At 46.7% G+C, this 22,876-nt stretch overlaps 1 protein-coding gene and 1 pseudogene across 1 annotated transcript; one reads left to right on the top strand and one right to left on the bottom strand.

Moving 5' to 3' along the window:
* The first annotated feature begins 4,700 nt into the window (after positions 1–4,700).
* Positions 4,701–16,144, top strand: LOC123814119 (zinc finger protein 77-like). Its single transcript, XM_045831710.1, has 4 exons — positions 4,701–5,274; positions 12,400–12,526; positions 14,139–14,319; positions 14,735–16,144. Exons 1-4 carry the CDS (start codon positions 5,089–5,091, stop codon positions 15,813–15,815), a joined length of 1,575 nt encoding a protein of 524 aa, XP_045687666.1. The 5' UTR covers positions 4,701–5,088; the 3' UTR covers positions 15,816–16,144.
* Positions 16,145–20,979: 4,835 nt separating this feature from the next.
* LOC123813912 lies at positions 20,980–21,681 on the bottom strand (annotated as a pseudogene).
* Positions 21,682–22,876: the final 1,195 nt, after the last annotated feature.

Consider the following 22,876-nt stretch of genomic DNA (forward strand, 5'->3'; position numbering starts at 1 on the left):
ATGGATATACAGATTTTATGTATTTCATATATATATCTGGGTCCAAAGAATAGTTAAGCAGAACAGTAAAATAATTATTTGAGATAATACTGAAAGCTGATACTGAAATCAATTATAAAATATATACAAGTACACATATATGTATATACTGGGTTCAATGGTGTTCCCCTAAATTTCATTATCTACTTGGAACATCAGAATATGACCTTATTTGGAAATAAAGTCTTTACAGATGTAATCAAGATAAGGTCATACTGATTTAGAGTCTATCTTAATCCAGTAATGGGTTTCCTTATAAAAGAGAAAATTTGGACCCAGAGAAGACAGACATGTCTGCCCCACGTGAAGACATAAGCAGAGGTTCGTGCGATCTGTTCACAAGCCAAGGACTGCAAGGACTGTAGCGACTGCAGTGATCCAGAGAGAGGCCTGGGTCAGATTCTCCCTCACAACCTCCAGCAGGAACCAGTTCTGCCAACAGCTTGATTTCCTTTCTAAATTGTGAGAAAATAAATTTCCATTGTTTCAGCCACCCAGTTGGTGGCCCTCTGTCTCGGCACCCCAAGCAAATTAATCCACTTCCCAAGGATATTTGGGAAGGACAGCCAGAGGCCAGTGTGCCTGGAGCAGAGTTCAAGGGGAGCAAGGGCAGCAGAGGTGGCAGGACAGCTCTGGGGTGGGTGGGTGGGCACATCGAGTTGCTTGCGAGGCACTGGCAGCAGTGGAAGACTGGCTTTGGTGGTGAGTGACATGCAGCACGAAAGTGACCTGGTGCGGCAGCTCCCCAAGATCCCTCGGTTACCTTGAGGATGGATGCTATTCTCACAAATCTATTTCAGAGCCATCAGAATTTCTTGATGGACTGGAGGTGGGGGGAGAGGAGGAGTCGAGGGCCACCCTATTGTTTTGTATGGGAACAAAGGGCTGGATGGAGTTGCTGTCCGCTGAGATGTAAGCCCCGGAGCCAGACTTGGTGCGCTGTGCGCGTGCAGCAGGGGGTCTGGCCTGCAGTGTGAGGAGTGGGAGTGAGATTAGGAGAAACTGAAGCAGGAGATAAAGGTGTAAGAATGTTACTGGATTTTACTACAATTTAAAAAAAACACTTAAAAAGAATGTTATTATTAGAAACATTATTCCAATAGCAAAACTGTGAAACTGCCATTGGCAGTTGAATCAATACACGGAAAAGGTAAAATCCTCCAAGGATGAAAATAGATGAATAAATGTGAAAAAGGGCGAAGCTCTGGAAGACTCTTAATATTTCTGAACAAAAGACATTTTGTACGTACTGTGTGATTCTATTTACATGCAATATAAAATGGAAAAGTATTGCCTATACAGGTGACAAAAGTATACAGAAACAAAAGGAAATTATCTATTTTAAAACAGATTTTATTTATCAATTTTTAGAGAGAGGGGAAGGGGGGGAGAAAGAAAGGGAGAGAAACATCAGTGGGTTGCCTCTTGTAGTCAGTCCCCAACCAGGGACCTGGCCCACAACCCAGGCATGTGCCCTGCCTGGGAATCGAACCAGTAACCTTTCGGTTTGCAGGCCAGCACTCAGTCAACTGAGCCATACCAGGGGAAAAGGAAATTATCCTGTATTAGTTTGGGATGTTGGTGACTTTGAGAGGGCAGGATGAGGCTTCTGACAGGGTATCAGCCAGTGGGATGTGGGGTGAGGGTGGCCTTTCTGTGTTGTATGGGTATGATGTCATGGGTATTTATTTTGTAATATTTTTGTCAAATAGACGTCTATGACTCTGGCCAGGTGGCTCAGTTGGTTAGAGCATTGTCCCGTGCACCAGAAAGGAGGTTGCGGGTCCAACCCTCCGACAGGGCACACATCTGTTTAGGGGGTTTGGCCCCAGCTGGGGCACATGTGGGAGGCAGCCAATCAGCGTTTGTCTCTCACATTGATGCTCCCTCCTGCTTCCTCTCTCCCCCTTCCTCTTGCTCTGAAACCAATAAACATATCCTCAGGTGAGGATTAAAGATAGAGTTTTATGCATTTTTCCTCATGTATATTTTACAGTAAAATGTTATGGTACCACATTTAAAAAATCTATCTCTAATTATCTCAATAGATGGATAAAAATAATTTTATACTATTCAGTATTCATCTATGACAAATTTATTGGTAATTTAGGGACTGATGAAAACATTCAACATTTTCTGAAGACTGTCTTCAAAAAAATGCTTATGGAAGAACATAATATTGAACAAGAATATTCAATATTCCTTTGTTCAATAAAAGAATGCACAAAACAAGAATAGGCATCACTCCAGTGCCCCTGCAGCGGTTGACTAGGTATCTGCGTCGGTGCCATGAGAAACAGGTATCAGTTAAGAATGAAGAAGAAAGTAACTTGTTTCAGAGCTGAAACAATTGTGTGCATAGAACTGTATGGAACCTCGAAAGCATATAAGGGTAACCAGCAGGGAAAAAATGACTAACAGGTTTTTAGGATATCAATTTAATATAAAAATTTTTCTAATTAGTATGTATAGAAAGAAGTTGAATAATTTGAAACATAACATGTACAAAAGTAAAACTGAAGCGATTCAAGTACCAAAATAAGTGTAATGAAACCTAATTAAAAATCATAAAATTATACTGAATAACATCCCTGCTGACTACAAAACATGTAAAGATGGGGCATATTCAAACAAAGGAGAGGGCAGTGTCAGCACGATGTCAACGCTTAACCAACAGATGCATCATTTTCATAAAATTCCTTTAATAATGCAACCCAGTTTTTCTTGGAACTTCCTGATCCCCACTTCTAAATTTTATAAACAGAACAATAGCCATGCTTTTCTAAATAAGGAGATGAAGGGGCTTTTCTTAACCTGATAAAAATATTAATAACCCTGAGTAGTATGGCTCTGTTGGTTGGGTGTCGTCCTGCTAAGCAAAAGGTCACCAGTTCGTTCAGTCCCCAGTCGGGGCACATATTAGAGGCAATCAATCTTTCACGTCGATGTATTTCTCCCTCTCTTCCCTTCTCTCTAAAAATACATAAAATCTTTCAAAAAATTATAATTTTACGTTGGCAGCATAACTATGAAAGTACAGAAGTATAATACAAGTACATTGGCATAGGAATGGACCATTATCACTTAACGTGGAAGCTTTGTTACCTTAAACATTATGGCTTTTCACATTAAAAAATTATCTAGGGACATGCATTTTATCAGGCTTCTTCCCAGTTCCAGGACTTGAAAGTGGCTCTGCTAGAATTCTCACCCCCACCAGCAGCAGGCTGTCCTGGGTAACCCAGCATAGAAGGAAACACAGGGTGAACTTTGGTTTGGTAAATGCTTCTTAAATATGACACCAGATGCACAAGCAACACAAGAAAATATAAATTGGTCTTTTTTAAAAAAACATTTTATTTATTTATATTTAGAGAGAGGGGAAGGGAGGGAGAAAGAGAAGGAGAGAAACATCGGTGTGTGGCTAACTCTCAAGTGGCCCCCACTGGGGACCTGGCCCACAACCCAGGCATGTGCCCCGACTGGGAATCGAACCAGTGACCCTTTGGTTCACAGCCCACACTCAATCCACTGAGCCCCACCAGCCAGGGCTAAATTGGCCTTTATAAAAAAAGTTTTGTGCATCAACACTATCAAGAGAGTAAAAAACATCCACTATGAATGAACATATTTGTAAAATGCAAAAGATGTATATGATCTGAAGAGAAACCAGAGTATAAATGAATATATTTGTAAATCATGATAAGGTTTACTACCCAGAATACACAAAGAATCCTTCCATCTCAATAGCAAAAATAGCAACCCAATTAAAAAATGGGCAAAGGGCTGACATAGACATTTTTCCAAGGTGAAATATCTATGAACAAGAAACATATAAAAATATCACTAACCATCAGGAAAATACAAGTCAAAACTATAGGATGGCTACAGTTAAAAATCAGAAACAAGCGTTGTCCCAGATGTGGAGAATTTTGGAACGCTTGTCCGTAGCTGGTGCAGATGTGAAATGGCGCCACCACGGTGGAAAAGAGCTTGATGGCTCCTCACAGTTACACTTAGAGGTACCTATGATCCAAGTCTACCACTCCTACCTATACTGAAACAGATACTCAAAGGTGTACATGGATGTTCGTTGTAGCACTATTCAAAAATGCCAAAGGGTGCACGTTCCAAATGTCCACCAATGGCTGAAGGCTAAACAAAGCATAGCATGTACATAGAACACAATGCTAATCAGCCACAAAAAGGAATAAAGCACTGACACTCGCTGCAACATGAATGAGCCTTGAAAACGTGATGCTCAGTGAAAGAAGCCAGACACAACCGGCCACACAGTGTATGATTCCATTTATAGAAGATATCCAGAATAGGCAACTCTAGAGATAGAAAGTATGTTAGTGGTGGCCAGGAGACAGTGTTTACCTTGGCCATTAACGACTTTACGGGTTTTTTTTTTGAAATGGAGACTCAATTCACATACCATCACATTCACACTTTTGAGTGTAAAACTCTGGTTTTTGGTAGTCTCACAAAGTTGTGCAACATCACTAAGCAATCTAGGTAAATACAGCCTTTTACATTTCAAAATTCACAGGGACCGACTGGAAACCTGATTTGACATAAATTTCCTTTCAGTGCAAACGTACACCTGATTTCTAACATCTCACACCTTGTGCTTGTGTAATGGACGGCAGGCGGCGGGCTCCCACTTTCCATGGATAAAGGATCCCGGACCTCTCGTTGCTGACCTCAAGCCTTAATGTGGGGGCGGGAAGGAGGGCGGACCTGCTGGTGTCAAAGGTCACGCTTCAAACTCTTCAATCTTGAACAAGGGTCAAATATCCACACTGCTCTTGTCGCCCCACGGTCTGACCTTGACGGCAGAGACCGCCTGTTGTGGTTCCGGAAAAGTGGTGCTCCGTTGGGAAACTGACTCAGGACTTCCTGGTCCAGCAAAAGGACGAGAAAGTTCTGAGGAGCTTCGGCGGACGCTGGGTCGCCAGTTCAGGAGCACCCGCGACTCTTAAGTGACCTTCGGACGGTCAGCTCTGGGGAGAAGTGTGGCAGAAACTTACCCAACTCAAAGACATGCACTTCCGCCTTCCTCAGCCACGTGACCTCTGCTTCCGCTCATCATTCATCCTTCTTCGCTCTCATCCTCAGTTGTGCTACAGTGCGTGTTCCACGCGCGACCTCAGGGGTCCCGTCACCGTCGCTCTCACCTGGCACGGTAGCGGAGGTGCGGGGCGTCGTTTCCCGAGCAGCGTGGAGATGGTGAGTGCGCGGTGCGACCGGAGAGCGGGAAGGGCTAGTTCTATTCGGCTGTAATGGGCCGCGAGCGCTCAACGCGCCTCCCTCTCTCCGACATCCCCACCGGAGTCTCAGCCTTCAGCCGCCAGGTGTGATCCTGACCTCCTGTCCGGTCCCCATGTAAGGGTCCCCTGCGTCCCGACCTCAGTGCACGCCCTCAGCGGTGAGTTGTGTGGTGCTGGCGCCCTGGGATTGCCTCCAGGGAAGTGTCTTAGGAACGTCTCCCTGCTGTTGTGGGGAAAATGCAGAAACTTTCACGCATTAAGGTGAGGAGAAGAGATGGATTTATGAAGTCATTAAAATAGTGATTCTTCCGTACGAGGTGCAGAGTTGGCGACACTGCGATCCTGTTCTGCTTCATGTCAAAACCTAATAGTCGGAATTATGCATATTCTCCAAATACGTGGCCTATTAAGGCCAGACATGTTCTTTTCTGATTGATTTGCAATTTATCATGAGTTTAATAGTGAACTGATGTTCTCTGAGATAAGCAGTTTCCAATTACTTAAAACCATAAAAAGTGCCCTAGAATGTTTTCCCTTGCTGTATCCTGCACCACTGGTGAGAATTTATGAAGGGAACAGATTCGTGGTGACCATGACGCCTGGCCCACCCGACCCCGAGTGCATCCAGGCCCTCCTGTTTCCTCCTGTCTCATTCTGGACTAGGGGCGATCTGAGGGGAAAGTGAGTCAGAACTTCCCAAATCAGAAGAAGCCACGGGCCTGCGGGTTGAGGCGGAGTCAGCCGCACCCTGAACGGGTTTTTTCTGCACCTTTCTAACGACCGCCTACGCCGTCCCTAGAGAAGGGGTGACGCCCTGAATTTGCATTCCTGGGGGATTTATTCACGTGACCTCTGTGTCTGCGCGTCACTCAGACCCGGGGACTGTAACCGTCCAATCAGGGGAGCTGGCGGGGGGCCGGAGTGTAATCGTTGTTACTGGGCGGGGCTAGGGAACTGTGCCAGAGGGATCTGGCCTTCCGTCCAACCTGGGTCTTGTGTGTGCCCGAGTTCTATCCAATCTGAGCTCATGGTCCAATCAGAACTCGAGACCTCAGAGTGTCGTTCAATCAGGCTCGGAGGCGGTGCTTTCGCAGCCCACGTGATCGTTGTTTTGGGGAGCCCTAGTGCTTGTTCGGTTGTGTCTCCACTTGTCTGGCTCGTCCTTTCCGCAGCCCTAGAGAAGTAGCCGCGGGGAGGGCCCGGGAACCTGCACCGGCGTCTCCGCATGGTGAATGCTTGGGGTCGAACTTGAGACCAGGAGAGGCTGGTTCTACTGGCCACAACCGACTGGAAACTACTGCGGGCCTGGCCTCCCATGTCCCTCTCCTCCGTCTTCCCCCACCCGCACTCCGGGAAATCCGGACCTGAATCTCTTTCCTCCTCAGGGGTTGGGTTACTGGTGTCGTGTTATCATGTGGGGTCCCGGGGATACTCAGCCAGGTGTGCAGCTGGGTTTTGGGGCCGATGGGGGGCGGGATCACCACCAATTGAGTGCTGATGGGGGAGCCTGTAGAACAGGGAGGAGGCTCCTATTGTAGAGCTATGCCAGCGTTTCGCATCAGACGGAGAAGTGCCTGTCTGAGTGAGGGGGGTGAGCAGGAAGGTGGTGTTGAGGCACGGTAGTAAGAATCTAGGAAAATTCCTTGGCAAGTGAAATTGGGAAACAGACAGCTGAACAAACAGATACAGAAGGTAACCAGGGTGCCTAGCAATAGGCAAAACTGACAGGGTGGCCTTTCTTCCCCTGGCGGGTCGCTGGTCATGCAGTTTAGACCCGCCCCCCACCCTCCCCTTAACTCCCTAAAGTATTTCAACTCCAGGACCGGAATAGCAGCCAAACCAGGCAGGCTATGCCAGGACCAGCTGAATGACTAAGGACCTGAATAGGTCCTAGAGCTGACCTATCAGTAGAGACCGCGGCCCTGAAAGGCTGATGAATATTCTATTGATCTATTCGGCTCCTAAACTCCTAGCCTTTAAAAACCCTCAAAACTAAGTCCTAGTGCCACTCCCCTTCTCAAAAGGCCACAACTTTCCCTCCCTGTACTTCTTCACCAAGGGGTGTGCATATCCTAAACTCGAAGGAACCTCACAAAACCATCAAAGCAGCCCTGTCCAGGCTCCCTTCTTGCCTATAACACTTCTAGAGAGCCAAAGCAGCCCCACCGAGGATCTCTCCTGTCACTGCTTCTATCCTAAACCCTTGTTTCACTGTCCCCAGCTTTAAAAATGTACTCTCAAAATCATCTGGACTTAGGTTGTGAAATCTTTCCTGCACACTACCCTGGCCAGGTTGCTCAGTGGCTTGGAGTGTAGTCCTGGTACAGCAAGTTTGCAGGTTCATTCCCCAGTCAGGGCACATACAAGAATCAACCAATGAATGCATAAATAGGTGGAACAAGTTGATGTTTCTTTCTCTCTCTTTCCCTTCCTATCTCTCTAAAATCAATAAATTAAAAAAAAAAAAAAAAGACCCCACACACTATAGGCTGGCCCGAGACAGACCTGCTCTGGGCCCTGTCTTTTCTGGTAACTGTGTGATGGGACTGTCCGCCATATACTGAATGAATTCTCAGCTCAGGTCAGCAGGGGCTTGTTCTGCAACTTAGTGCTTTATCGGAGGGGGCCAGCGGGGACACTGGAAGAAGGGGTCCAAACTCGAGGTGATGTGGGGAGGACAGAAGGCTGACTAAATCTTGGATTAAAAAAGTGGGAATTTGTGATTACTTGGACAAGTCTGTGGAATATGAAACATTCAAGCTCTGTAAGGAGAAACTTTCATTTAAGAGTCCTTTAAAGGATGGGGAGGAGGGACCATCGCACGCAGGATGGGAGCTGTGCAGCAAGGAGAATGCTCTCATCACAGGGTCTCCAAGTGTCAAGAAAAGAGTTGTTTTGCTTTTACAGAGAGGAATCCACAAAGCTAGGAAGTGCCAGGTGTGGTGGGGGTGGCAGGTCCCCAGATTAGTAAGAGATGTCCCCTGGCTGGATGAAGGTAGGTCAAAGTTCAGCCGTCTGGCAGGATTGGGGGTGCTGAACCAAGTCTGGCCAACAAGCATTTGCTATGCTTGGTCAGAGGTGATGAGCGGTTCACCTAGTCAATGATGAGACACAGAACTGGGATTGTGTGGGGTCTGGGTCCAGCCTTGTCATGGGTAAACAAAGGGAGGGGCTTCCTGCAGTGTGCCTTTCTCCAGAACAAATGGATGGAGAGTTCCTTTCACCTCCAGCAGTGTTTCCAGGAGCACAGGGCTCCAGGAGGGCACAGAATTGTCATCGGACACCTGTGAGCATCCCAGTGCCTTCTGTGCCCAGCTCAGCATGAAGCTTTCCCTTTTTCCAGCCTCAGTTTTCAGCAGGCGTGTTCAATTCTGATTGATTGACTTATAATTTGTTATCATGATGATAATAATAAATCAACACTTGTGTTCAGAAAGAGATACTCAGTTTCTACTTACTTGAATCCATAACAGTGACCTAACATTTCCCTCCCCCAGTTTATCCTGGAACACAGGTGGGTGCAGTGATTCTGTGGGGTCCCTTTCACACTCTGGGACAGGGGGCCTTGTCTCCTCCAAATGACCACGGTGCATGAACCAAGTGTTTCACCTGGGTGGGAACCGACTGCTCCCAAAGCTGGGCCTTCGGAGGAGATGAGGGAAAGCGCAGTGGGCCACTGCTGGGTGCCTCCCACTAGAGGTGGCCTCCAGCCCCCAGAACCACCCAAAAGGAGCAGTTGGTGCCCAGAGAAGCCACGGAACCTGGGGAGACTCCCCTGCACGCGGGCTGGAGTGGTTTGCTCTGAGGTGTACTGTGGATGCCCTGGGGCTGTATGTAAAACGTTGGCTTGAATTTTGCATTGAGATGAACAATGGCACAAACAGCCGCGCACTCACTGCCTAGGTGAGGAGCTAGGCGCTGGGCAGCTGTTGGCACCCACAGCCTCCCTGCGCTGCTGCTGCATCTCATCTTGCTCCCGCTACCAGGGTGACTGCTCTCCTGAGTCAGTGTCATTCTTTATACCTTTACCGATTCTTATTCATCCCCAAGCAGTGTGTTGTTTGATTTTTGCCTCTTAGATTTCCAGTGAGTGAATGTTAACATTAGTACACCGTCACTGTCACACAGAGGCTTCTCTGTGATGCCTAGCCCTTGTCTGTTTGACATGCGCTCGTGTCAGGCTTGGTCCCCAGTTTCCTCATCCATTCCACTGCGGCCAGGGTTTTCCAAGTGTATTTTTGGCTAGTCAGCAAATATACCGCAGGCATCCTGGGTTTTGTCTCCAAATGAACATTGCAGCGGCAGTTTCTACACTTCGGAGACAAATCATGGGGTCGTACTCATGGATAAGTTTAAATTTCCCAGGAAATGATGGTGGAGCATAAGAATTGACGCCCCCGCCCTCCATACCTTTCATTCTTGCATCCACCACTTACATTACCTAAGTTAATTTTTGTTTATCAAAAATGTATGATCCAGAATCTCCTGGTGACATATGGTTTTTACTGATCACCACTGAGGCTGAGCATGTGGTGTTTCGCCTTCTGTGAAACAGTTTTCAGTCATTTGGTCGCATTTTATTGCTTTCTGTGTTCATCGGTGTCTGGTGTTTTCCTAGACACTCCGGGCAGGAGTCCCCTGTCATGTGCAGATACTGCACACATTTTTCTCAAGCGTGGTTATCTTTCACTGTCTTTGTTCTGTCCTGGTGAATGAACTCTTTTTTAAAAAATATTTTATTTATTTATCTTTTTAGAGAGGGTGAGAGGGACGGAGGGAGAAAGAGAGGGAAAGAAACAATGTGAGAGAGAAACATCGATTGGTTGCCTCTCATATTCCTCAACTGGTGACCGAACCCACAACCCGGGCGTGAGCCCTGACCAGGAATCAACTGGCGACCTTTCCCTTTGCTTGGTTGGCCACACTGGTCAGGGCTGGTGAATGAACTCTTACTGTTACTAGAACTGAATTTCTTCTTTTTTTTTAGGATTTTATATATTTATTTTTAGAGAGGGAAGGGAGGGAGAAAGAGAGAGAGAGAGAGAGATATCAATGTGCAGTTGCTGGGGGCCGTGGCCTGCATCCCGGGCATGTGCCCTGACTGGGAATCAAACCTGCGATGCTTCGGTTCGCAGCCCGCGCTCAATCCACTGAGCTATGCCAGCCAGGTAGAACTGAATTCCCTCTTTTCAAACTTTCTTTTATATTCACAAGTTCTATTGTTTTTTTTAAACTGCCATTAACTTAAGAAGAATGTATTTTTAGCTTGTCAGACCTATTTTTCAACAGCATCGATTGAGATAAAATTTAAATACCATAAAGTTTGCCTGTTTGACATAACTGTATCTCATTCATTGACAGAATTATACCATTATCCCCATATTCTCATTTGAAACATTTTTATCACCCTTAAAAGAAACCATGTGTCTTCCGGTCGTCACTCGGCATCCGGTCGGTCCCCCACCCTGCGATGCTCCGTCTACTCTCTGTCTCTGTAGGTTGGCTCCTGTGTGTGACATAACACTATCTGTGTCTTCGTGAGTCTGTCTGGTAATAATGTTTTTATGGGTCATTGATTTTGTGCCGTGAATAAGAACTTCATTCCTCTTACTGCCAAACATATTCCATTGCATGAGTAGTCCCATGTTTTGCTCATCCTAGGCACCTGATGGACTTCGGTGTTCTTCCTAGTTTTTAGCTATTACGAATCACGTGTGTTAGTTTTTGTGTTGATGCTCGTTCACTTCCCCTGAGCACGTAGACACCTAAAAGTGGAGTCGCTTTGTTAGGTGAGAACCATGCTCCGCGTTTTAAGGACCCATCAGGCTGTGTTCCAAAGTGGCTTTAACACTTCATTTCCCATAAGCCGGGCGAAAGGGTTCCTCCTATCCTCGCCAGCACTCGTGTGGCTCCGCAGCGCCCCTGGTGGGGTGAGCGGCCATCCGCTGTAGTTTGGACTTTCGTTTTCCTGATGACTACTGTCTAGCATATTCCATGTGCTGATTGGCCATTTGTATTTCTTATTTGGAAAGATATCTACTCAACATTTTTTGCCCATTTTTCAGTTGTATTATATGTCTTTATTTTTTATTGTTCTCATGTGAGTTTTTGTGAGTGTGTTTAGAATAGAAGGCCCATACCAGGTGTGTGGTTAGCAAAGCCTAGTTGCAGCCTCAGTTGAGGCGGCATTGTTTTTGTTGTAATTGATGTTTTGGGGTTTTTTTCTTTAAAATTTTAGGATATATTTTTATCTTCAACCACCTCTGATTCTTTTTATAATTGCTGGCTCTTTATTTCATGAATTCAGTGTCATTTGACACGGCTTCAGAGGTAGCAATTAGGGTACTCGTTATTTTCTCTCCTTTAAAGTGACACTTGGCTCACTTACCTTCGGACCCCTCAGTGATTCTTCTTTGAGCGGCCGTTGTCCTTAAATGCAGGCCCTCCGTTGATCACCAGAGAGGCTCTGCTGGCCTGTCCCAATCTTTAGGAACCCGGCCCTCCTCTTCCCCAACAGGTGTGCCAGGCTCTGGGCCCTGGCTTATGTCAGCGACCACAGTGTCCACCTCATCCCGGAAGGGGTCCCGTGTCTATCTTTGTCAGATATGAGAGGACTAGACCAGGCTCCCAGACTCTGCTGGCATCCGAGGCAAGAACTGTGAGGGCAAGCAGCACCAGAAATCTCAGTGTTCGAGACGAGCTGATGTCCTGGTTCCAGGTCTTGAGGTTCACAAGGAAATAACCTGTGAGCAAACCGGGTATCCATTTCCATGTTATCCAAACCATAGTTTTATTTTTCAGTCTTTAGCTTACCACAGAATCTGCTCTATCTCATTAGAAATCAGTTTTTTTCATTGTGTGTATATACATTTGCATTGGTTGAACTTTGCTTCAAGGTTCCAAGCACTTGCCATCACTGAGTGTGCTACGTTTGGTTTGCTTGCTTATTGTCATTTCCCATGAGAACGAGAGCTCAGGAGTCCTAGGAATTGAGTCCAGGTCCCTGACTGTCAGTCTGCCCCGTTGTCCTGCACGTGCTGGGGAAGTGGTGCCTCGTTGAAACAGAATATGTGGGATGTTTCAGAACTCAGTGGTCTTTGCGGATGTGGCTGTGAACTTCACTCAGGAAGAGTGGGCTCTGCTGGATGGTGCTCAGAGGAAGCTCTATAGAGAAGTGATGCTGGAGACCTTCAGGAACCTGGCCTCAGTGGGTAAGGATCATCCCTTCACTTAGATTTTAGGGGAGATGTATTTCTTACAACTGTTATTTCTTACTGGAGCCAAGGAATGAAATATGTTGAAAAAAGGATAGACACAATTCAAGGATTCGTGGACCCTACCTAGAGTCAGATGGCTTTTCCATGGTAAAGTTTCATGTATTAAATTGACTTTTTATTTCTCTTGAATAAAAGTCTGAGGTTCGTTAATTTCACAGGTGTGACCATAGTGGCTCCAGTTTGTTGTGGGGTGGTAGGAGCAGGCTTACAGTTTTCACCTGGAGAACATTACACTGCGGTTAGTACACGTTTGACATGGGAATCTTGCTGCAAAATAAACCCATACTTACCCATCATTAAAAGCCTTGAAAATCGTAGTATTGACCCATCTCATGGAATTGTTCATTGCCCTCCATCCTCGCTCATGATGAGCTTTTCTCCAGGAGCAGGGCAGCAGCCACGCACTTTCTGCTCTCCCAGCGGCACCAGGACTGAGGAATGCTTCTTCTGGGGCCTCGGTGCCTGTGAGCACCTGGTGAGAACCTGGTGAGCACCAACTCCCAGGGGAACAGGTTCCAGACAAGGGACTAATACTTGGTTACATCCCTTAGGAACACGACTCTGCTTGTGTTTGTGTTTGAAAAGGGTGACATCTGTCACTTACCTGTCCTTTCTCTTGGACTTTTCATCCATCCGCACTCACTTGGTAAGACTCTTTGTATCTCCTCTTGTAAGGGGAGCATTTGGGCACATGCATTTTGCCCGTTTCCTTCCAGTGTTGCTTCAGTGCTGATACTTATCTCAAATTCAGTCTCCATAGCCCTGGCCAGGTGGCTCAGTTGGCTGGAGCATTGTCCCGTACACCAAAAGTTTGTGGGTTTGATTCCAGGTCAGGGCACATACCTGTGAGCTGAATCCCCAGTTGGGGTGCACACTGAGTCAACCAATCAATGTTTGTCTCTCACTTCAGTGTTTCTCTCTCTCTCCCCCCACCTTCTCTCTCTTTAAAATCAGTAAAAACATATCCTCCTCAGGTGAGGATTAAAAAAATCAGTTTCCATGTCTTTTGAAGTACTTCTTAATGAACAAGCTGCCATTTTGACCCATTTTCCCTAATATTGCCAAAGTCTCAAACAGCTAAGGTCTCAGATTATTTATTTACATATCCATTCTTCCTTATAGAATTTGTTTACACATTTTGGGATCAGTACATGAAAATAAATTTACATAGGGTCTATTTTCTTTTTTTCCCCAAGAAATTAAATTACAGACTTGAGAGATATTGCAGGTTTGGTTCCAGATCACTGCAAGAAAGCCAGTGTCACACAAATATTTTGTTTCACAGTGTATGTAAAAGTGAAATTTGTACTGTACTGTAATCTATTAAGTGTGCAGTGGCTTTATGTCTTATAAAAACCTACATGCCTCAGTTAAAAATACTTTATTGCTACGAAATGCTAACCATTGTCTGAGCCTTCAGTGAGTCACAGTCTTTTTGCTGGTGGAGGGGCTTCCCTTCAATTTGTAGAAAAGGTGGTGTCTGCACAGCACAAACAAGCAAAGTGCAATATATCGTGACATGCCTGTGTGCCACCCTGTGTTGCAGCTTCTTGCACTCAAGCCATCACCAGTGGATCAAGCCCTGGGTGGGAAACCCTGGAGACTGAAATATCCAGTGAAGACAACATAGTGAGAATCACAAGAAACAATTCCTGCTCTGTTTCTGGAGAACACTGGACATTTCATGACGCTGGAGACCAGCACCAAACCCAGAGGAGGCGTTTGAGGTGAGCGGCAGTCCTACTGGAGGAGGGTGCTCGACAGAGCATTAGACTAACTTGAAATTAAAGAAGGAGCATGGCTCTAGCTAGACAATCGTGTGCTCAGAGAACGACCACCTGAGAACATTTTTGTAAGCGTGTTGTAGATGCTGAATGTCTGTGCTGAATCAGTTGGAAAGAGTGATCAGGAAACCCCAATTGTAAGAAGCACTGAACTAATGTTACTTCTCTGTTTGAGCTCAGCCAGAATGTTAAGCTTGCTCCACACATTGTAACAGCGCAGGCAGTACAGAGAGCATACCCATTTGTTCAAAATGGTAAAATATATACTCGCAGTAATCATTAACAACCATCTGTAAATTACAAATAGAGAAATCCCTTATAATTATATTCCTAATAATGTGCTATTTCTTTCGAACAGAAGTCACATGCTGGAGGCTCCCTGTGAGAGGGGTGAAGCTCATCCATGCAGAGACACCCTGAACTCGGTCACAGATCTTCCTGTGGGGGAGGGACACCCGCCCGGAGTTAAACCCCACGAGTGTGCTAAGTGTGGAAAAGCCTGCTCAAGTCAGCCAAGGTCTCCCACTGGATGCGAACCTCATCCCTGTGAGGAACGTGGGCAAGCCTGCACGTGTGTCTCATGTCCAACCCCTCACGTGGAACCAGAGCGTGTGCACAAACCCTGTCACTGTGGGGACACTGGGAGAGCATCTGAGAGATACGTGAAGAGCCTCAGTAATACAAACTCCATCAGGTGTCAGGAATGTGGAAAAGCCTTCACTCTCAACTCCTCCTTTCGGGGACATTTGAGAGGTCACTGTGGACAGAAAATCCACGTGTGCAAAGTATGTGGGAAAGCCTTTATGTTTGGGTGCCACCTTAGACGACATGCGAGAACTCACACTGGGGAGAAGCCCTATGAGTGTAAGGAATGTGGGAAAGGCTTCAGCTGTAACTCCTACCTACGAGAACACATGAGGACCCACACGGGGGAGAAACCCTATGTGTGTGAGCACTGTGGGAAAGCCTTCCGATTTTACTCCTACCTTCGAGAACACAGGAGGACGCACACGGGACACAGACCTTATGAATGTCAGCAGTGTGGCAAAGCCTTCCGGCACCTGTCCTCGCTGCAGTCGCACGTGAGGATGCACACCGGGGAGAAACCCTATGTGTGCAAGGAGTGTGGGAGGAGTTTCCGTTGTCCCAAGTACTTTAGAAAGCACGTGAAAACGCACAGTGGGAGGAAACGCTATGAGTGTGAGGAGTGTGGGAAAGCCTTCGATTACTCCTCGTCCCTTCGGGAGCACGTGAGAACACACAGCGAAGAGAAGCCCTACGAATGTGTGGAGTGTGGGAAGGCGTTCCGGGGTCCCTCCTCCCTGCAGAGGCACGCGCGGATGCACACCGGGGAGAAACCCTACGAGTGTCAGAAGTGTGGCGAAGCCTTCCGGCATCACGCGTCCCTGCGAAGACACGGGAGGACTCACACTGGGTAGAAACTCTGAACATAGGGACTGTATTTAGTTTTCCCTAAAGCTCTGTGAGGAAACACTGGAGAGACACCGGATGAGTGGAAAGTAGGTGGGAAATTTTTAGATCTTCACTCATGTTGTGCATGAAAACTCAGGGCCGCACAGAAACCTTTTGTTGCAAATACAGTTTTCCCTGTAAGTGCCTCCCCCTGAAGAGGGGTCCCTGTGTGTTCATTTCTGGTTTATGTTACTGATAGGGGCACTTAAGATAGAATTACTCCTCTATGTCTGCCTCATCTGTACTACATACATTTTGCTATCTTTGACTTTAATGAATTGAAAGTTATATAAAACTTGTCTCACTTCCATTATAATGTCTTTTGACTCAGGAGTGATAAGTGGTTTTTCTTCCTTTTTCGTGTGTGACTTGAGGTATCTTAGGTGAAAGTTTTTTTGATGCTCACTTTCCATTATGTTCCTAGTGTATGATCATGATACGAGGGCTGTAGTGTCAAAACTTCCTCCCTGGCACCCTGCCACAGACCCTGCAGCTGCAGCTGACTCCATCTCTGTGCTCCCCTTCAGTCTTTATTAGGATTCTAAAAGACGTCTCTTCCACATTTGTTCCTAGTGGATACTACACCTGTGTTCTCACAGAAGTTAGTGATTGTGGAAAGATCTTGGAAGAGCACAGTCCAATCTGCTTATGTTCACAATTTGACCTCTGCTCGTTGCCTTTGGTCTTGGTTGGAAGTTGGAATCAATGCATTGAGTTAAAAGAGAGCTCGTGGCAGGAGGATAAAAGCTGGTGTCCAGATGGTGCCACTGAATGGTGTGGTCAGCTTGGCTGAAGTGGGAACCATATCCCATTGTCCTGTTTATGGTTCTGAGCTAAAGGTCATGAGCAGAGGAAGACGCATGGGGTTTGGAAGGCAGACGGGAAGAAGCCGTGACCCTCAGATCTTCTGTGCCATCAGCAGACAAATGTGTGGGAACCCAGTGGGCCTGAGATACAGCACATTCTTCTGACATCTTGCTCTGCCCATCTGGAACAGCCCCAACCAAATGCCTTTGACATTGGTTTCCTCTTGGGCAGAACACTCCATAGACTGTTCCTAGGGTCCCCCATCATGGGCCCTCTTTGATTCTCAGGTCCACACGTTGCTGTTTGGTGCCCATCCGGTCGCCACAGTGGGAGGCCCTGTGGGTTGATCAGTCAGATGTATTAAGCATAGGGCAGTACTTTGGTCGGCCCGGACTGCTCGGGAACTAGAGGGTGGAACCTCCGTTCAGTGTCATGTTCTTTTCCTGGTCTTGCGTGTCATCACCTTTGAAATGTGACCCCTAGTCAGTCTCTATTAACAAGGGTATGTACACATGGTATCCAGCTTCTCCAGCCCCCTACTGGTGGCATCCTGATTTGTGTGGGTTGGACCAGACGCAGTGCCCACACAACCCAGGCCTATTTGGAACCCCCACTTGCAGGGTGGGGCCCGATACGCCCATTTGCCCACCCTGCACCTGCTGGGAACTCTGGTTCTTGTACCAAGGCTGCTTGGCAGGTGTCTAGGGTTTTCAACCTTTTTCATCTCATGGCACACATAAACCGATTACTAAAAGTCTATGGCATACCAAAAATATATATTTTTGCTGATCTGACCAAAAATAGGAATGATTTTGCTTCACTCACACCAGATGGTTATCGTGTTGGTCATTTGTTTATTTGACAACCTAAGGGAAAAGAGGCCAGTGCTCCTGACTAAATAGTCAGGTATTGCATGTTTTAAAAATTCTTGTGGCACACCAGTGTGCCTTTTGTGGTACACCAGTTAAAAATTGCTGGTCTAGGGTGTTGTCATGGACACACAGTAAATGGTGTTACCACGTTAGGCAAGTCACTGTAGTTGAAAGGTGGTCGGCATCCATGGCAATACACCACCCTACCTGGGCACCTCCGTGGCCACCCTTTCTATGACCCAATCTGCTGTAGCTACTGAAGGGTCTGCTGCTAAGGCTCGCACCCGGGCCAAGGCATCTGCTTCCTGACAGCTGTGGAGCATCAGCGCCTTATGAGTCTGGACATGGAAGAGAGTGAGGACTGCTTCAGGTTCTTGCAGGTGAACCCAAATTGTCCCCAAACATCCTGACCCCACGAGTCACACTCATGATCACCCACCCCTCAGCTTCCTACTGTGCAAACCACTGGATTGATCTCTAAAGCAAAGAGTGAGTTTCCAGAGTCCTTGAATCACCAGTCAGACAGCCTACCTTCTGCCCAGTGAATGCTGAGGCTTGTGTCCCTTGGTGAGAGGCTCCACCTGGAGGAGGGCTGGGGGCACTACTAGGAGCTCTCCCTTTGGGGGCACATGTCAGATTTCTGTCCCGTCCAGGGCTGGGACCTGTCCGAGGGGTGCTGTCTCCTGTGGTCTCTGCCACAGCGCGGCCTGTACCTTCTGGAGTCCCAGATGAGTGGAGAGGCAGCCCTGCCTACCAGACGCTCAGAGCGTTCATCAGCCTCGTGGGTGTTGCTTTCCTTCTCAAAGGCGGCCTGCTGCTCTGATCCGTCATTCCATGTGCTCTTTATTTACCGGATGGCATAGGGGACAGAGGCACTGTGCCAGGTGGGGACAAAAGTCCTCCCAAACTCTGGGTCTCTAAACCCTTACACCTCTTTCACGGTCTCAGGGACTGAATAGGCTCGCATTTTATCAAGCATGTCTTCTGGGGCCGCATGCATCTCACCTGGCCAAGGACCCCCAAGCCTCAGGGCAGTGCCTGGGCCTTGATTTGCCTGCAGGTTCATAGCCCTTCTGCCTCCCAGATGTTTTAGCAGAGCAAGTAGTATCCTGCAGCAGAGGCCTGCCTGCGGTGTTAATATGAGCTCTTCTGCGTTCCTCGCCCATTGTAGTGATGTGGGCAAGACCAAGACAGGCCGGGGCTACCACCCCAGGCCACACTGTGGGGCTGCACCAGGACCCTTGGGAATCACCTGAAAGGCGTATGATTGTCCCTCCTACGTGAAGGCAAGTTGACCTTAGTTCTCAGAAGCCTGCCCTGTCACAGGCTCCGCGAGCCTCCCTGAAGGTGAAGCACTGCTGCAGAACGCCTCTGCCTCACATCAGAGGAAGAGTAACCGCCTACAAATAAAGAAGACTCAGGAATGGCCAAGATGAGGCTGTTATAATGCAGTTGACAAGGAAATTTGGTTATTTTAGTAACATACATTTTTAAATTTTGACTGATAACATACCAGGACACATCAGATTTTTAGAAATGTCACACAATATACTGTAAGAGAGTTTAGCATCATTTTTTTGTGTTCAAAACATAATTTTAATGGATAGTTCTTCATCTTACCTAGGAGCACAATAAAATAACCACATTCTGCAGAAACGCAGAATGTTCTGAGATCGAGGGCAGGGGCGTTCCCATGGGCTCCGATATCTGTCGCCTTGAAGCTGTGAGAGACAAGGGTTCTGACTGCACGTCCACATTTACATACTTGGGACGGGCTACGTTGATGACTGAAAAACACCACCAATCAGGACTCAGATATGAGGAGGGGTGGGAAAGAACAGTTTTGTGTGGGGGTGGGGGAGAACTCCGCCAATGCAGAGAAACCTTACTGAATATCAAAGAATAGAAGGAGCTCCCATAGCAAATACTGGACGGATGAAAATAAAAATCAGTAATTGAGGATGTGTGGCTCTCAAATGAAGAAATCTTTCTGATGATACTTAAGCAAACTGGTAGCTTGAGATTTTCTCACCAGGTCTATAAGGAAGACTCAAACATGCCTCAGCAAACCCCAGTGATTACAAGGTGGGCGTTTCCTAATGGCACCACCGATGGTCACACGTGAAGTGTTCAGACAAGAACTAAGGAAAGGGTCATAATCCAAATGCCTTTCACAAACAGTATAACGTGCTAGTCCTACAGACAAAGTCACCACTGCTGCTGTGCTGGGATTCTCATGTACAGTAATTTTCCAACATTGCGGCAAGACAGCAGTGATCGTCTAGTTAATCGGGTAGCACAAACATTTATTTCAAATTTCTAGGAGGTAAAAAAACTGTTAGGATGCTTTATGCTGCTGAGGGCCAGCCTTAAAACACTCCACTCAGCCCTGGCCAAGCAGGTCAGTTGGTTGTAGTGTCATCCCGACCCCTCCAAGGGTGCAGGCGCTGTCCCCAGCCGGGGCACAAACGGCAGCAGCCAGCGAGTGCGTCAAGTTGTTCTCGAGTGCAACAACAAATCTCAGTCTCTCTCTCTCTCCCCTTTCCCCTCTCCCTCTCCTCCCCCCTTCCTCTCTCTCTCTAAAATGAATAAATTTTAAAAAACTTCATTCAGCAATGTCTTAACAAAAATTTGCATCATTGGAAAACTGGCATAATCTGCCTCCTGCCATTCAACTTGTCAGACTGTCGAGACCAAAACAAAACATTTCATTTGTTTTAATTTTTAAATGTGATCATCACCTTGGGAAAATGAAATAAACACAGCAAAATAAACTGTACCGAGCAAAGTAGAATAACAAAAAATATATTACTAACACAAAATTTACAGAAGTTTCCAGACAAGCCGCACAAAATGATCACAAACTTTTTCTTGAAGGGGGGTCCCCACGTTTCACAGCCAAGCCACAGAGTTATTAGGGAGGACGTGATGTTCATTTGAGGTTCCCATTTCAGTTCAAGCAATCAAGCTTGTCCATCTACAGCGTCTAAATAAAGCTATGAGCGCATTCTAAGGAACTGGTTAGCTGCTTTTAACCCATGCAATTAGATCACCGTAAAGAGGGGCAAAGGAGCCCCCAAATTAAACTACCTCCCCCCTCAAAAAATGGGAAAGAAAACACCCACACCCCTGTAGCTAACCCTGACAACTACCTTCGTTCACAGTGCTTTCTACTTAAACCATGACAGGGAAATGAACAGAAGCAGACAGGGCCACAGCTTTTAAAAGTTTCACAACGATCAGATGATACCCCCAGCCTCCGCTCATCTCTACCGCAATGAGTCAGGACAAGACATAGATTTGCTGATGTGCATCTAATCACCAAAGGACTGAAGATGCCTGGGCTTTTATTCTGTAATGCTTCTAAAACTGTGTCCATTAAATGCAAACAGAAAAGAAAAAAGTCTCGGCAGGACAGGGGAAGCGATGCACACGTGATGACCAGATCAATTTAAGTGCTATTCTTGGCGTACAGCCTAGTCCATGCTCTGGCTGTCTCCAGCTTTGGGTGTCGTTGGTCCTCTGCTGCTCCCTGCATCATTAGCTCATGGATCGTCTGGACTAGGGGTGCTTCACAAAGCCTGCATCACTAGCAGAACTGCGGGGATCTGCAGTGCTGGGCACCACTTATTTATCTTCCAAAATATCTAAACACATCCTTCCCAATTTGTCTACATCAGGATGAAAAACTTCAGTCATGAAACATGCTTTAGGGGCTGCCATCAGGTATTATTCTGGAAGGAATAGTTCAAGTTTAAAAGTCCCTCACTCAGCCCTGGCTGGCGTAGCTCAGTGGATTGAGCGTGGGCTGCAAATCAGGGACCGCAGGTTCGATTCCCAGTCAGGGCACATGCCTGGGTTGCAGGCCCCAGCCCCCAGCAACCCCACATTGATGTTTCTCTCTCTCTCTCTCTCTCTCTCTCTCTCTCTCTCTCTCTCCCCTCCGCTTCCCTTCCCTTCCCTCTCTAAAAATAAATAAATAAAATCTTAAAAAAAAAAAAGTCCCTCCCTCAAAGCAGGAATCCTGGAAGCCAGCAATGACCACATGAAAATAAGGGATGTGGCTGTCATCCGGTTCTGCTTTAATTCTGGGAACTGGTTCTGCCAGCAAATGCGGAGCTTCCCTGGTCATTCTGTGCAACAGCCCAGCCATCTCGTCAGATCCCAATTTCAGCCTCTGGTCTAGTCTCCTGCTCCGCTCACCTCACGCACAGCTGGAGTCTCAGGCTCTGCATCTGGGGGACGCTGCCACACCAGTACCACTTCTCATTTGGCAATGCTTCCCATGAAATTTAGCATGTACAAAAAATTACATAGTTGTAAAAAACTTAGCTCCTTTAAGACAGGACACAGTCCTCCTTTTAAGTAATCAAAGACCTGATAAAGACAAAACAGAATCTCTCTCTCTCTCTCTCTCTCTCTCTCTCTCACACACACACACACACACACACACACACCCCTCTTCTACCCCTATGACTTTCTAAATAAACTTTTGCTTGTATTTGAGTCTTGGCTCTGAATTCTTAGTCAAAACTGAAGAACCGAGGCTGCTGACCCAAGGTTAACTTCTGGCGCTGTTCTGCTGTTAATGTGGCTATAAATTTGTATTTCATATACTTTGACCTTTTCACCAAGCCCTCAACGCCCTTCCCATCTGGCACCCATCAGTTTGTTCTCTGCATCTGAGTTCATTCATTTACTTATTTTTAGAGATAGGGGAAGGGAGGGAAAAAGAGAGGGACAGAAACATCAAGCGGTTGCCTCTCACACACCTCCAACTGGGCACCCCACCTGCAACCCAGGCATGGGCCCTGACTGGGAATTGGACCGGCAATCTTTTCGTTCATAGGCCACCACTCAACCCACTGAGCCACACCAGCCAGGGCTGAGAGTATTTTTGAAATAAGTAGTTATAGGAAATGCTCCAGGTGTTTTAGCCCAATTTAATCAGCATATTAAGAATTTCCCGGTCCAACTGTAATTTATCGGTTTTGAGTGCTTTTTCTTAAATCAGTTACAATAGGAATACAAATACCTATTATACAGTATTACAAAATTCTCTAGGCCTACTCAAACATGGATCTAAAAGACATTGTCTTGCAGTGTAATGCACACACCTGAGAATTCTAACATCTCACTCCTGGGCTGTGGAGGGGCCCAGTGCTTCACAGAGGCTGGGTCCTCTGGATCTCATCTCAAGGGGGAAAGGAAAGCAGAGCCTAAGGTTGAATGGCCTCAAGCCCCAACCTAAGGCAGGAAAGAGGGCCCGGCCTCTGGTGTCAAAGGTCATGAGTCAAAACCAAGCTGAACCTTGTTTACAGGCTGTGATGTCGCTATTGAGTGTCTTT

Source organism: Phyllostomus hastatus, unplaced genomic scaffold (genome assembly GCF_019186645.2).
Source record: "Phyllostomus hastatus isolate PE091 unplaced genomic scaffold, TTU_PhHast_1.1 phas_contig_159, whole genome shotgun sequence".
Classification (NCBI taxonomy): domain Eukaryota; kingdom Metazoa; phylum Chordata; class Mammalia; order Chiroptera; family Phyllostomidae; genus Phyllostomus; species Phyllostomus hastatus.